The 15735-nt window shown below is 46.3% G+C and overlaps 1 protein-coding gene across 3 annotated transcripts in view; it reads left to right on the top strand.

The window, feature by feature from the left end:
* The window catches only part of TATDN1 (TatD DNase domain containing 1), a 63803-nt gene that overhangs the window by 31982 nt on the left and 16086 nt on the right, over positions 1-15735 (top strand). For all 3 annotated transcript variants that reach the window (XM_029592003.1, XM_029592004.1, XM_029592006.1), the window contains 2 exons: positions 2245-2315; positions 10071-10197. In XM_029592003.1, the coding sequence (XP_029447863.1) occupies positions 2245-2315; positions 10071-10197 (198 nt within the window). The remainder of the gene's footprint in view (positions 1-2244; positions 2316-10070; positions 10198-15735) is intronic.

Genomic DNA, 15735 nt, shown 5'->3' with positions numbered 1-15735 from the left:
AGAAGATGCTGTGACAGATACAAATGCACACAAGTTGTGACTGCACAAAAAAATATCAAGTTTCTTGTGCTCAGGCTGGGTTAGCACTGGCTTTCAAGATCAGGCTAGACAAAATTAATGGAAGATATCTGAATGAAAGCGGACCCCTGAGGAAGTACATGCACTGGGGTTTCTCTCTCCATCTCCATTTCCTCCTGGGATTTACTTTGCAATAATACGAAACGTTAATTCCATATTCTTTTGTGTGACTGTCCTGCAATGTACCATTACTGCTGGTGTCATATCTGCACTCTCTTTATATGGTGACAAATGCTGCTGACTTTTCTTGGAGCAGTGTTTGTATAAGACATTCACACATACACATGCAGTGCAGCCAGTTCATCTGTTTATGGCTTTAGTACTTAGCTGAATGTTGTCATAATGTGTAACAATCCCGGGGATCTATGTACTAAGCCTAGGAACCTTTGGTTCGTCAGGCTCCTGATGTGGTGGATACAGTAAACTAATTTTCAAGTTAATGTGGTGAAAGCTGCTGCAGTCCTGGGTAATGTAATGAGAGTGATGATCATACTATGGAATCCTTTGAAAGAAAGTGAAAAAGATAGAGCAAGAGAAGCATCTCAGCAATATGCAGACATGTTGGTACTTTTCTGAAGAAACCTGTCTGTAGGATACAGACCATGGGGGGACAATTTTTCAAGGTCTCCCTGGGGGGCAAGTTCTGCTGCAAGTATTACATTATCTGCTGGGGGTGCTGTTAGTAACCCCACTGTCAAGTGAGATTTTGTAATCTGAAGCACTTGCAATGGATTTTTTTACATAGTAGAATGAAGATTCAACCTGACGGAGCCTATTTTTTTTTTTTTTTATGTATGTTTTATGCTCAACTAATCAAGCAAACGGGCCGATACAGTACAGAGTGCACTGTTAACCCTCGATTAGACGCGCGTTTTCGACGCGCTAACGTTATCCCTTATTCAGTAAGGGCCGAAAACGCGCGTCCAAACCCCCCCCCCCCCCCAAACCTAATAGCGCCCACAACATGCAAATGCATGTTGATGGCCCTATTAGGTATTCCGGCGCGATTCAGAAAGAAAAATGTGCAGCCAAGCTGCACATTTTGCTTTCAGAAATTAACGCCTACCCAAAGGTAGGCGTTAATTTCTTCGGGCACCGGGAAAGTGCACAGAAAAGCAGTAAAAACTGCTTTTCTGTGCACCCTCCGACTTAATATCATGGCGATATTAAGTCAGAGGTCCCGAAAGTTACCAAAAGTAAAAAAAAATAAATAAATTTGAAGTCTGCTAACGGGTCGAAAACCGGACGCTCATTTTTGCCGGCATTTGGTTTCCGAACCCATGGCTGTCAGCGAGCTCGAGAACCGACGCCGGCAAAATTGAGCGTCGGCTGTCAAACCTGCTGACAGCCGCCACTCCGGTCCAAAAGGAGGCGCCAGGGATGCGCTAGTGTCCCTAACGCCTCCTTTTACCTGTTTTTACCGCCAGGCCTAATTTGCATACTGAATCGCGCGCACAGGAGAGTGGCCTGTGCGCGCGCCGGGAGAGCAGGCCTTCGCCCGCTCTCCGCGGACTTTACTGTATCGGCCCGAAAATAAGGGTAAATTTCCCATTTGAGTAGATGTGTTCTTATTTTATAGACAGCGTGACACTTGAGACATTACTTTTGGAATTCTTTAAGCTGCTCCCCTGGGAAGCTGCCACAATGGCTGTCTATAACAAAAGATTACATCTACTTGTCTGGACATGCCCTGGTCCTTCTGGTGACAGGTTTTAAGTATTGGCCAGCTAACATGTAACCAAGAAGCACTTTTTATATCCATGCAAATGAAAAATATTAGCATTGAGAACCAGAGTTGCAGTAATCGATCCGACATCTTAGCCCCATCTCTGGAATGGAGCCATATTGTTTGCAGAGTCGATTTGTAATTCAAAATATCTTGCTGGCATTAGCCATTAACAGCTGAATTGGCCAGTCTGATCAGGCAACTGGGTCATTGCTGATGAATGTCTCTGAGATTTGCCACTATGAGAGGGCGCTTTAAATGATCTTCTAAGTGTGTAACGCTTATTATTGGGTCTTTGTCCTGTATCATTTATAAATGGAATTTTTTTTTTTTTTTTAATTTTAAATCTTTTAGTAAGTCGGCAAACTACTTAAGCAGACTGCTCTATTTTCACATCAGGCTCGTAATGGAATATGTTGTGGGTTTGGTTTTTTTTTTAGTTCTTTGAAAACAGAGGCCAATTTAGAAGTACTGAAGACCATTCCTAGTGAAAGGTTGATGATAGAGACTGGTGAGTTACTATGCACTTTAATGAGAGAGTAAATAGGAAAAGGGCCAGACTTGGCAGTTGAACTGGTAGCATATTTAGCAGTTTCAGCATAAGACTGTGTCTTGGGAAATCCATGCATGCAGCATCAAGGATGTAGGAAACGCCACAGGCGGGGCTTCCCAGACCTGTTCCGAAAGCCAGTTGGGGTTTCCGGATATCCACAAATAATGTGCAAGGGATGCCAAGTCAAAATAAGGATAAGACTTTATTCAAGAGACGTGAATGCTCACAGGCTCTGGCAAGAGGGAGCTTGTCAACACTAAGGACGTTGCCTGGTGCCCAAATTTAGAGCTCATACAGGAGCCCTGGCTTCAGGGCCATTGCTACCCTGACCCGACTAATAGTGGGAGAGGAGGGCCCCTTAAAATAGGGGAAACTCATAGCATCAGGCTCCCAGTACTGGGTCCAATTTAGCTGCAAGGAAAAAAAAGGAAGGACTACCAGGCCAAAATATAAAAAGTGTGACTGTTGAGAACTGTCATCCCTGAAGTGGTATTTTTTTCCTATGCTGAATCCTAATGCTACATTAACTACAAATTCCAATTCTAGTGTAAACTGTTCTAATGCCTCTCTGCATTTAAATTTATTGTAATCTGCCTTAAGACCAAAATTTGGGAAAGGGTGACATCAAATGTTCATAATTACAAAAATGTATAATATGATGGGGGGGGGGGTACTTTTTGGGTGGCTATGAGGTGAGTGCAGCAGCAGTAAAAGCTTGTAACATCTGGATTAAAATTGGTGTGACGGATGTTAACATAACCCTCCAACCCCACAGCACCTAAATATGTTTGTGTTTGTACCCTAGATCAGTCCAGACAAGTGAGTTTTGCATCCCTACCAGCAGATGGAGGCAGAGAACAAAACATTTGAGGCACTGCTGCATATCTGAGAGTGCCACCTGCAGCCCCTCAGTATTTCTCTGTCTCCAGCAGATGATAGAGGTGTAAACCTTCATTCTGAGAGAGTTAATTTTTTTTTTCTTAGCATGCAGACAGATGAATCCAGAACCAGTGGATTATGCACCTCTATCAGCAGCTGGTGACACAGCAAAGCTGACATCATGGAATATATACCCCTAAAGTGACGACAGCCCGCCAGTATTCTCAATCTCCATCAGATGGTGGACGTGCATCTCCCTACTTGGGGATTGCTTCAAGTTTTAGGAGAAAAAGGAAATTTAATTTGCCCCGTTCTGCAGTGATGCTAAATGGTCCCTCCCCCAGTTGAGAATTCCTGAGGTAATTTCTGTGGTCCGTCAGATTAGTGCCTTGGTCCAGTAGCTGGTTATCAGCCGACGTGAACTTAACTGTTGAAATAGCTGAAAGGCAGCAGGTGCAGGAAGCCGAGCATGGTGGTGACTGTATATGCCCTGTACCGCCGCAGCAGAAGACCAAATCTTGTACTCAGCTGAGATGGGCTAAGCTCAGATAAAGCTTAAAAACAGAGGAGGGTTTTTGTAGTGCTTCCTCCTCCCTCTGGTCTTCGTGCTTGGCGCACTGATCCGACATTCATTCTCTCCTCCAAGGGAGTTTAAGGGACATGGGCAGCCTTTTTGGGCTAGACCCCGCTATTAGGCTTTTCTCTCCGTGCCGCGTGGTAGGCTGCAGCGGTGTTTTTGCGTGTTTTCCTGCGCATTAGGCTGCCCTCTTCAGGACTATTGGCTTGTGCAAGTGCATCCGGTTGAGCATCCAGTTTTTGGTTGTTTAGTTGGACGCCTGCTTGGGCGTCCAATTGGTAGCGGTGTCTAATTTAGGCGTGCATTTTCCTGTATGCACAATCTAAGCAGCATTGAGGGCACTCAGTTTATGGGCGCTTGATAAGGCACAGAGTTGTATGCTTAAATTTTGGAAAACTAATTTTTGGATACCTATTTTTTATAGCGCAAATTCAGCTAGATGCACACCTGCAGTTGCCTGTTAATCATACTGACAGATTGATGGCGCTTATAGCTAAGAAACCTAAGCGACTTATCCTCTGTGCTGCCTATCATATTCTCAGCCTGGCATTCTCTCTCTAACTTGTGCCAGTTCTGCTTGGAGGCTCAGGGAAAATTGCCTTAGTCTGATTTTACTAAGCCCGGTTCTTCCTAGCCTGAGGGCCTGGGTAAAAACATGTCAGAAAGGGCGTCTGACCTTAGAAATCCCTTAACTGGTTCATCAGCAGGGGATGTAGTTCAGTGGGCACAGGACAGGTGCTTCCTGGTTTTGGCATAGATCCTTCCTTCTGCCTTTTCTTGGATGGAATTATTTCAAGGATTGCAATCCTTTTCTGCAGGCACAGTTCTCAGCCCCGACCAGTCTTACCAGGTTAGAATCGCAGGTGGTGACCTCCCGCAAGCGTCAAAGTACACCTAGATTAGCAGCCAGCCTTCCCGATAGGAATCCGGATGGCACGGATGATGAAGCCGATCCTGACTCCCTGGAGGATGGGGAAATTCCTCTGGTATTGGAACTGTATAGGATGTTGCGGTTCTTTCATAGAGATGAGTTACCGGCTCTGATTTTCCAGACATTAAAGATACTGGGAGTCCCTGGAGCTGATTCCATGTCTGAGCCAAAGAAAAATCACATTTTGATTTCTTTGTGTAAAGCCTCTTGTATTTTTTCCTGTTATGGAGGCCATTCAAGAATTGATTGACCTTGAGTGTGGGGCACCCCAAAGGCTAATTTTAAAGGGGGATGAGTCTTGGACAGACTGAATCCCCCTGGATCCAGTGGCAAGAGAGCAGTTGCATTTTCCAAGCAGACTATCCCCGTGGAGTGAGGAGCGGCCTTGTAGGATGCACACGATAGGATTGAGGCCACCCTTAAGCAAGCATTTGAAGTGGTGGCAAAAACCTTGCAGATAGCTTCTTCGTGTTCCCTGGTGGCTTGCTCCTGTTTACTTCTCTCTCACGAGGTGAATGAATCTGTTGTGAATTCAGGGCAGTAATGGAGCCAGCAGCCACCTTTTTGGCAGATGCAGGCTGCAATTTGGTCCGCACCTCTGCCAGAGGGGTGGCTTCGGTAATCAGTTACAGCAGAGAAATTGGTCGGATGAAATGACCTCCAAGGCTAACCTTATGAAGTTGCACTTTAAAGCCTTGTTCTTGTTTGGGAGTGAGTTGGAGAAAATGGCCAATAAGTGGGGTGAGTCACTGGTTACTCGGTTGTCGGAGGATAACAAGCAGCCGCCGTGCTCCTTTAGCATAAGAGGTCGTGCTAGGGGATCCAAGCGTTTTCGACCCTACAGAGGAGCGGCCTTTCAGAGGACTTGACTTTTCGGTAGGTCTCAATACTTTCAACCCAGACAGCCCAGATGGGGGCACAGGTTCGGGTAGGTGGACCCCCTACCCCGAGCCTCCCAATGAAGGTGTGCCGACCCACCCTTGGGAATAGGAGATGGGGGTCACCTGTCTCTCTGTTATCAGAGGTGAGTCGAAATCACATCAGATCAGTGGGTCTTGGAGGTGATACGAGATGGATATGTGCTGGAGTTTCGCAGTGTTCCTCGGGACGTGTTCATGATGTCTCCCTGCCATTCCCCGCAGAAGAGGCAGGCGGTGGAGTGTACATTGTCAAGGCTCCTCAGTCTGAGGGCTGTGGTTCCTGTGCCTACGACTCAAGAAAATACAGGCTGATTATTCCATTTATTTCATTGTGCCCAAGAAGGGAGGGCTCTTTTCGTCCCATCCTGGTTCTCAAAGGGGTCAACCATCATTTGCAGGTGACTTGTTTTCACATGGAAACCTTGCACTCAGTGATAATGGCAATGCAGTCGGGAGTTTCTGACCTCCTTGGATCTGTCCGAAGCGTACCTGCATATTCCCTTCCAGCTAAAGAGAAAATGTTTTCTGTGATTTGTGGTTTTGGGATGTCATCAGTTTTGAGCACTGCCTTTTGGTCTGGCCACTGCACCCAGAACTTTTTTCCAAAGTGTTGGTGGTGGTGGCAGATTTGAGAGAGGATGGGATTCTGGTACACCTGTACTTGGACGATTGGCTGATTTGGGCCAAGTCTCTGGTGGGAGAGTCTCTTGGTGTCTCACAAGGTGATCTTGTTGCAGGAGCTCAGTTGGATGGTGAATCTGGTCAAGAGCAGTCTTCAGCTATCTTAGGCCTGGATTTATCAAAATGCAATAAATATCGCATGCGATAAGAAAAGGGGCATGTTTTATGGTAATAGGCAGTTTATCGCAATTTGCGCTAATACCTATGCGAAGCACTGAGTTACCGCAAATTGCGATAACTTTTTCACACTATACGATAAGTGCCAGAATTTTGTATTTCCTACATAAAACCACGACCATGTTTAGTAGGTCTAAGCTCCCGGAGAGCCAGCCTAGCTGTCAAGGCCCTTCTACAACCATGGGGGGGGGGGGGAGAGAGAGCGCGAGAGTGACTAGCCATAATGCCCTCATCCTAGGTAGGTATTTATATCTCTATAGGAGGCCCACCTAGTAACTCAAGGTGAGGTTTAGGTATTAGTGTAGGGGTTAGGAGCCACTTTGACATTCAAAATGAGACGTACGAACAACAGTGCTCTCTTGTGAAGATTTGATGACCTTCGGAGGGAGGAAACTCACCCAAAGATGAGATTTGTGCAATGTTCTCTTAACCTAGCTTGATGAACTCTCTACCTGGATTCCTTAACGCATGCGAAAATGCCTTATAGCAATTTGATAAATGACCCTGTTAGTTGATAGAGTATCTCTGTGTTTGGTTTGACACGAAGCAGGGCAGGGGTTTCCTGCCAGAGGATCGTATTTAGAAGTTGTTGGTCCATGTGCGTCAATTGAAAGAACCACACTGGCATATTGTGTTTATCTACAGGTGCTTGGATTGATGGTGGCGACCTTGGAAGTGGTGCAGTGGGTGAAGGTCGCATATGCATCCTCTTCAATGCTGCCTACTAGCTCGTTGGAGCCCTCAGTCTCAGGACTATTTGATTCAGCTCCACCTGCCAATGGAGGTCTGCTCTCAACTACAGTGGTGGTTATAAGTGGATCATCTGAGAAAGGGGGTTTCCCTAAAATCACCACACTGGCTAGTTCTCACGACAGATACGAGCCTCCAGGCTAGGGGAGCTCACTGTCAGGAACTGACAGCGCAAGGGCGCTGGAATGCAGAAGAGTCTCTCTGGAACATCAGTCACTGGAAGCCCGGATGGTTCTGTTGGTATGTTTGCAGTTCAGCAACAGGTTGCAGGGTCGAGCAGTCTAGATAATGTCTGACAATGCAACAACAGTAACCTACATCAATCGGCAGTGAGGAACCAAGAGCCAGCAAGTGTCACACACTAGACCAACTTATGGCATAGCCTCACACATTGCAGGAAAAGACAATGTAAGAGCAGCCGTTCTCAGCAGACAGCCTGGACCCAGGAGAATGGGTATTGTCAGACGAGGCATTTCAGCTAATAGTGGATTGTTGGGGCCTTCCGTTTCTGGACCTGCTGGCAACTTCTCAAAATGCGAAGGTTCCTCGATTCTTCAGTCGCGGGAGAGATCCGCAGTCATTGGGCATTGATGCTCTCGTGCAGGAATGGCCCATGTTGGACAGAATGGTTCGGAGGGCCGAGAGTCACAGAGGGATGGTGCTTCTGGTGGCACCAGATTGGCCCAGGAGACCATGGTATGTGGATCTGCGAAGGCTCCTGGTAGATTTCCCCCCCCCCCCCCCCCCCCCCCCCCCCCCCAGTTTCCAGCACTGGGATCTGTTGTGGCAGGGGCCTGTTCTTCATGAAGATCCAACTCTGTCTTTTGGTATGACCCTTGAGAGGGCTCGCTTCTTGAAGATTGGATATTCTGCTACGAGCAAGAAAGTTCTCCACTTCCTTAGCCTATGTGCGGGTTTGGAGAGTGTTTGAGTCTTGGTGCAAAGATTTGAGGGGTTGTTCCTCATTCGGTTACAATCCCACTCATTTTGTAATTTTTGTAGGATGGATTGAATAAAGGGTTGGCCCTTAATTCCTTAAAGGTATAGTTACTGGCTCTTGCCTGTTTCAGGGGTCAGGTGAATGGTGGTTCCTTGTCAGCTCATCCAGATGTGGCCTGTTTCTTGAAAGGAGTGAAACAACTTCGTCCTCCTTTGCAGTTACCAATGCTCTTATGGAGTCTTAATCTGGTATTGGATTTTTTAGCGGGTTCTACGTTTTGACTGATGCGTAACCTTTCCTTGTGGTTACTGACCTTGAAAACGGTGTTTCTTGTGGCGATTTGTTCTACGTGTAGAATATCCAAACTGCAAGCCTAGTCTTGCTGGGAGCTGTTCCTTCAAGTGACTCCAGGGGCAATACAGCTGTGTACTGTTCCTTCATTTTGTCAAAAAGTGGTCTCGGTTTTTCACTTGAATCAGTCCATTTCCCTGCCATCTCTGGATAGGGAGAGAGATGCGAAGGAATATCACCTGTTGCAGCCCTTGGATGATAAGAGACATATCGTGAGGTATCTGGAGGTTTCTCAGGAAGACTGATCGCCTGTTTGTCCTCCACAATGGAAGTAAACAGGGCGAGCCGGCTTCACGGGCTACAATAATTCGTTGGATTAAGGAGGTAGTGATGGCCGCGTATGCAGATGCCGAACAGCCATTGCTTAGTTAGTTTAGGGCTAATTCCATTAGGGCTCAGGCAGTGTCATGGGCAGCAGTTAGATTGTTGTCTCCTGTCAACATTTGCTGAGCTGCGACGTGGTCCTCCTTGCACACCTTTTCCAGGTATTACCGTCTGGATGTGCAGGCCTGGGAGGATGCCACCTTTACATGTGTGATTTTTGACTGGACCACGGGCAGCCTCCCACCCTATTCGGGAGTAGCTTGGGTACATCCCACTGGTTCTGGATTCATCTGTCTGGATGCTAAGAGATGAGAAATTACTACTTACCCTTGGTCTGACCCAGCATGGCAATTTCTTATGTTCTTAATTTCCTTTTCTTTAAGACAGACCTATTAATCCAGCTTCCTGCCTTTGGCTGCCGAATGATTAGGAGACCCCTTATCCCTCATTGTTGTAGGAGCTGGGGATCAAGGTTACCCAGCTCCTACAACAATAAGGGATAACAACGAGGGTATGGACCATGGTCTTCAGTACCATTGAATTCTTTTCCGTTGCCCAAGAAGGTGAAAAAGCTGGTGAATCCCTGGGAGTGGGATTCTCCAGAGGCCGGCTTGAAGGTCAGTAGGGCAATGGCGAAATTGTACCCGCGATCGGAGGAGACCTTAGAGCTCTTGATGCTGCTGGACTAATGTGGGGTATGAACAGGAAAAGAAGATTTTGGTTCTTACCTGCTAATTTTCTTTCCTGAAGTACCACATATTACTCCAAAGTATCTGTGAAAGACTGTTCTGATTGCAGTGACCAATTTGGAACAAATTTTGGTATGAATATATATTCAGAGCCTATAGGATGACCAGGTTTGGTTGGTTTCCTTGGTGTTGATGTGGGGCTCCAGTTCAGGGGTGCTCCATCCCTATTTTTGATGTTCACCCTGATAAAGCGGAGAAAGTTTGGTTTTACATTTACTTTGGGTACAGGTCAATACTGAGTGACTGCAGATGGCACTCTCAGATATGGAGCAGTGCCTCTATTCTCTACCTCCATCTGCTGGTAGGGATGCAAAACCCACTTGTCTGAACTGATCTGTTTTCAGGAATGAAAGTTAGCAAGTAAGAACCAGTTTTCCTTTACCCCAGTTAAAAGTGATGATCTTCCTAACTTTGTTTTCCCTGTAACATGCTAGATGCTCCCTGGTGTGGCGTGAAAAATACTCACGCCGGGTCCAAATTCTTAAAAACCACATTTCCTACAAAAAAGAAATGGGAAGCAGGACACTGTGTGAAGGACAGAAATGAACCCTCTCACATAATGTAAGTATATCAGATTTGTGCTCTAACTAATGCAATTAAAACATTCTGAATAATTTGTTTTGACAGAACAGTATGATGGGGCTCCTCGTTCAGTTTTGGGAGTATGCAGGAAGGTCACTGTGGACCCCATCCTGGGTTGGGTGTAGAAGAGGCCCTGTGCATAGTCTTTGCACAGTGCACCGTCCACTGTTCAGGGTGCCACCTGGTGACCTGAGATAGATATATATAAGTACATAGACCATAGAAGTACAGCTGGAGATGCTTTGAATCACATGCATCTGAAAGTTTAATCTCCAAGTGTTTTCGCAGTATACGAAAAAAAAAATATATTATTGACTAGCAGTAGTTTGCAGTACCACAGTTAAATGAGGCAACCTGGCCTCAATTCTAAAATATTTCCTGTGAAATATTTGAGAATTGTTTTCATGAGCATATGTACATTATTCATTATACCAACAAATCATTAAAAAAAAAAAAAAATTAAATGTGCTGGTTCCAGCAAGCTCACAGTCAGTTATGATTGTTTCTCGAGTTGCTTAGGTGTAGCCTATTGCTTTTTTTGCCTTATTGTTTATTACCTTCATTCTTATATCCAAGATGTGACAATTGTGTAATTTGAGGGCATGGTGCAATTATGAAGTGGTATCTCAGAATGGGGAACCACCATAAGTTTACAAGCAATATACCAAATTCCATATGCCACGGAATTCATCAAGTTGAAACGTGGCACATCGGGGGTTATTTGGAGTCATGTTCAAAGGCTAAAGTGGAACTTTATTTATGAAAGGCATAATGTAGCAGGAGTGTTTTATTTTTCAAGAGGCTGCTTTGGTCTTACTGTGAAACGAACTTTGAAATGTTGTGGCCTCTGTTCACTTAGGGAACTTTTAAAGGCAATAATTCAGTTTCCACTGCCCTTTAGCTCAGACCGCAGGAAATAAGAGAACTCTGTAAAATTTCAAGTCTTGCCACTTTCTTTGTATTTCTGGTTGGTGTACATGCGCCATCACCTTACACTTCATCCGTTTCTCACTTACTCAGTCTCATATGACTCTAAACCACAGACACTCGTAGAATAGACCAGGGGTCATGGATGCCATCTATGTAACGTGTGCAATAGATTGAAAACACTTTTTTCTTTTATAAAAATTACTTTTCCAAATCCATGCTGAAGGCGGGGTTACAAATCAGGTCAGTCCTTGTTCTGGAGTTTGCAGGCAAAGGGCCTGATTTAGTAAGGCTTTTCTCCCATTCTGTGGCTGTGGGAAAAATGCTTAGTAAAATAAGGTCCGCAAATAGTTCCTGGGGCAATGGAGGGCAAAGCGACTTGCAAAAGAAGGGATTTCAACACTGGCTCTTAGCCCATAGCTGTAAAGGTGGGATGGCAGATGTAGTCCAAAAGTTCCTTAACCATGCTTCAGCAAGGTCACCCTTAACAGCAACTGAGGTTTTGTCTACCACTTTCTCAGTTTGTTGACTTTTAGCTGTAGCCGGGTGAACAGAATAGTCAGATCTGTTAAAGTACACAAAACTTTCTGAATAGGAGCAATGGAGTAGGAATTCCTGACCATACATGTAAGCTGTTTACACACAGGTATACTACCTCCACTTGGTCTATAATCATGCTGTTGAACTCTAAAAGGCTCTCAAGTTGAAAGCCACCCTCTCATCCCTTGCTGTTACTGAAGACATTCCTTCATAATTAAAAAATAAATAAATAAATAAATAAATATTGTTTTATAGGTATGTATTCTAATGGAAAGCAGAGTTGCTTACCTGCAACAGGTGTTCTCTAAGCGCAAGCCAGATGATAGTCCTCACACATGGGTGATATCATCAGATGGCGCCCCGACACTGAAAACGTATGTCAAAGTTTCTAGAACTTTGACTTAGCACACCGAGCATGCCCTATATTATGTGACCACGCAGGGTCCCTCTTCACTCTCTCTCTCACCACGGAGCTGCAAGCATCACAGTGTGAGCTTACTTTGGCTTTTTTGGCCTTTGTGGAAAACTTTTTTTTTCTCGTGTTTTTCACAGGTTTTCTGCACAGTGTATAAGACACTGGGTCCCTCTCAGTGCTTTTCTGTAGTATTCCTAATTGAGGTTTTCGACCCTTCTGGTAAGTTTCCTTTCGCGATCAATTCCCCTCGGTGCCTGCCAACATTGATTTTGATTTTGCATCCTTTTTATTTCATCCCATCATGGCCACATCTGGTTTTCTGCAATGCCTTTGGTGCCAGAGGACCATATCCATTACAGATCCCCATGAGACATGCGTTCTCTACATGGGGACATCACATGACATCCGATGTTGCCGCTTATGCACACAAATGATGCCAAAGGGACGTCATCTTCGGCTAGCCAAGATGGAACAGCTCTTCGGCCCGAAGAAGACCGAGGCATCGGCACCGTTGGCGGCTAGGGGCGCCGGAGACAGACCACAGTCTCTCTCCTCCAGGCTGAGGATGTCAGGTTCCTCGTCGTCAGCCTTGACACAGGGGAAGGACCAGGCTGACGAATGAGGGAAGCCAAAGAAACTAAACGGTCACCATTGATACATGGGGAATGCACTTGCTCATGCCATGATGTCCCCGTAGCGAGGAACACCAGTCCTCTATCGTCCGCAACTGTCTCCACTGGTTCTGATGCTAGTCATGGATCCGCCTTGCAGGGCTGAAGAGGATCTGGTGACCCCAGTATTGGCATCAGCAGTGTTCAAGGAGGAGCTGGAGCAGTGAGTCCAGCTGGCGGTGGAACTTCTGATGCAGAGCATTGGTCCTATGGCATCGATGCCTGGAACCGCTGGACAAGCTCCATGTGCTCATTGGTGTGTTACCAACCCAGCTGGCATCTGTTCCCAGGACGACATCGGGGCCTCTCCCTGCTGAGATGGTGGCCGTTGCTGGTTCCTCATAGGATGAAGCTCCACCCAGGCCAGCAGACACCAAGGCCTCTAACCTGCCCCCCCCCCCCCCCCCAAAACCAGCTTTGCTGGTGCCTGCACCTCTGGATAAAGGCTGAACACCTAGGGCCCCATCCCCTGTTGCTTACAGTGAGGAGGAGGTTCCCTATGACCTCTGGGGGGGATGCTGGCTGCGAGGGTCTCCCATCAGACCGTTCTCCTCCAGCAGAGGGCAGGAAGCCTCCACATGAAGACTTAACCTTCGCAGGGTTTGCAAGGGTGATGGGATGGCTTTTGCCATTTCAGTTACTGACGGAGGAAGATACCAGGCACAAAATGCTTGAGATCCTCCACTTCGTGGAGCCTCCTAAGGAGATCTTAGCGGTTCCAGTACATGAGATCCTTAAGGAGTTGCTGCTGAGGATATGGGAACACACCCCTCATCGTGCCTCCTGTTAACAAGACTGTTACAGTTTACTTCATCCAGAAAGCTTCTGGATTCGCTACAACTGCCCCACCAATCAGTTGTGGTCAAATCCACCCTAAAGAGAGCTAAGAACTCTCTGACCCATTCTTCGCCAATCTCAGGGAAGGACCACAGAGCAATGGACGCACTTGGGAGGAAAGTGTTTCAGAGGGCTATGCTCATTGCCTGCATAGCTTCCTATCAACACTACAGGAGCCAGTACTCACAGGCCATCTCAGTGTGCCAAGTGAAAAGTTGTGGAAACTTTCACAAATTTTCTGTGTTAGGGCTCTGATAATGTCACCCATGTGTGAAGATTCGCATCCTGCTGTCCTTCGATAAAGCAGAGTTGCTTACCTGTAACAGATGTTCTCCAAGGACAACAGCATTTTAGTCCTCACACATGGTTGACAAAGCTGACTCCATCTGCTGGACGGGAGGCATAACCCAGCAGTCTGGACTAATCCTGGTACATACAGGGAACATAGAATTATACATAAATGAAAAGATAGGAGAAACCCACCTGTGCGGGCAGCAGGTTGCTTGAAGACTAATATCCTGTTTTCCTCTGAGAACACCTGTTACAGATAAGCAACTGCTTTCTCAGAGGACAAGCAGGATTGTAGTCCTCACAAGTGTGAATCCCTAGCTACAAGCTGTCCCTCCAACAAAAAAGGGGACCAACAGCAACCCAAACCAGGTACCAATGGTGCTATTGGTAACAGAGGGGGAGATAACGTGAACCCAAACGACTGGTCCTAGGCAGGAGAGAATGGGTTCTATACCTGAAACAGATTCTGAAGGACAGTTTGGTCAAACCTACTAGCGAGTCAACCATACCTATTACAGCAATAGTGCGATGTGAGCGTGTGGAGAGAACACCATGTCGCAGGCATGCAGATCTGCTCCTATGTGAGGCACAGACGCTGCCATGGTTCAGACAGAATGAGCTTTGAGATGACCCCAGATGCAGTCTTGCCTAGGCATAACAGGAGATGCAAGCTGCTAGCCAATTCTATAGTGTCTGACAATAGCAACTCCCAATCTACTTCTATCAAAAAAACCAAAAGGTTTGGTGGTCCACGCCAGATAGAAGGCTATGGTTCTCTTACAATCCAAACTGTGCAGTGCTTGTTGGCATGGTGCAAGTGGGGCTTGGGCAAGAATGTCAGCAGGATGATGGACTGGTTAAGATGGAAGTCCATCATCACCTTAGGCAGGAAATTAGGGTGCATATGCAGGACTACCCTATTATGTAAATACTTAGTATAAGATGAATAAATCAATAAGGCCTGGAGCTCTCTGTCCCTGCGTGCTAAAGTGACTGCCACCACAACTATGACCATTCAGGTCAGGTACTTCAGGTCAAAGTGCAGCTGCTCAAAAGGAGCTTTCATCAACTGAGCTAACACCATGTTGAGGTCTGAAGACATGGCAGGGGGCCTTAGTGGAGGCTTCATCTGAAGCAGGCCATGCATGAAGCATATAACTATGGCCTGTATAGAGATTAGCGTACCATCTATATGATGGTAATAAGCGCCACTTGCATTCAAATGAACCCTAACAGAATCGGTTTTCAAACCAGCTTCTAACAGGTATAGAAGGTAATCAAGCAGGTTGGGTTTTTTTTTTTTGTGGGGGGGGGGGGGGAGGCATAAGAAAGTATCTAAGGCCTTCTGCTCGCTCCACACCGGAAACATCCTCCAGTCCATAGTACTGTCTCGTGGAAGGCTTTCTAGAAACCACCAGGGCCCGAGACACATCCTCTGAGAGCTGAGTGGTTGTAGAATTAACCTCTCAAATTCCAGGCTGGGCATGAAAGGGCCTAGAGTTTGGGATGCTGCAACATGCCTCAGTTCTGTGTGATGAGATTTGGGGAAATCCCCCACCTAATCAGTTTCCAGATGGACGACTCCTGTAGGAGTGAAAACCATACCTGTGCCAGCTAATGATGGGCTATTGGGATCATAGTATTTGTCCTTGCGAAGCTTCTAGAGTATTTACTAACAGTGGAGTTTGAGGATATGCGTACAGAAGGCCCTTGCCCCAATGTTGGGTGAAGGCGTCAGAGGCTGGTTTGACACATGTCCTGTACAGGGAGAAGAAGTGAGAAATCTTCATGTTCTAAGGGATTGCAAATAGATCCACATCCGGGTTTCCCCAGAGG

The sequence above is a fragment of the Rhinatrema bivittatum genome, chromosome 2 (genome assembly GCF_901001135.1).
Source record: "Rhinatrema bivittatum chromosome 2, aRhiBiv1.1, whole genome shotgun sequence".
Classification (NCBI taxonomy): Eukaryota; Metazoa; Chordata; class Amphibia; order Gymnophiona; family Rhinatrematidae; genus Rhinatrema; species Rhinatrema bivittatum.
This window is presented reverse-complemented; position numbering and strand designations above follow the sequence as displayed.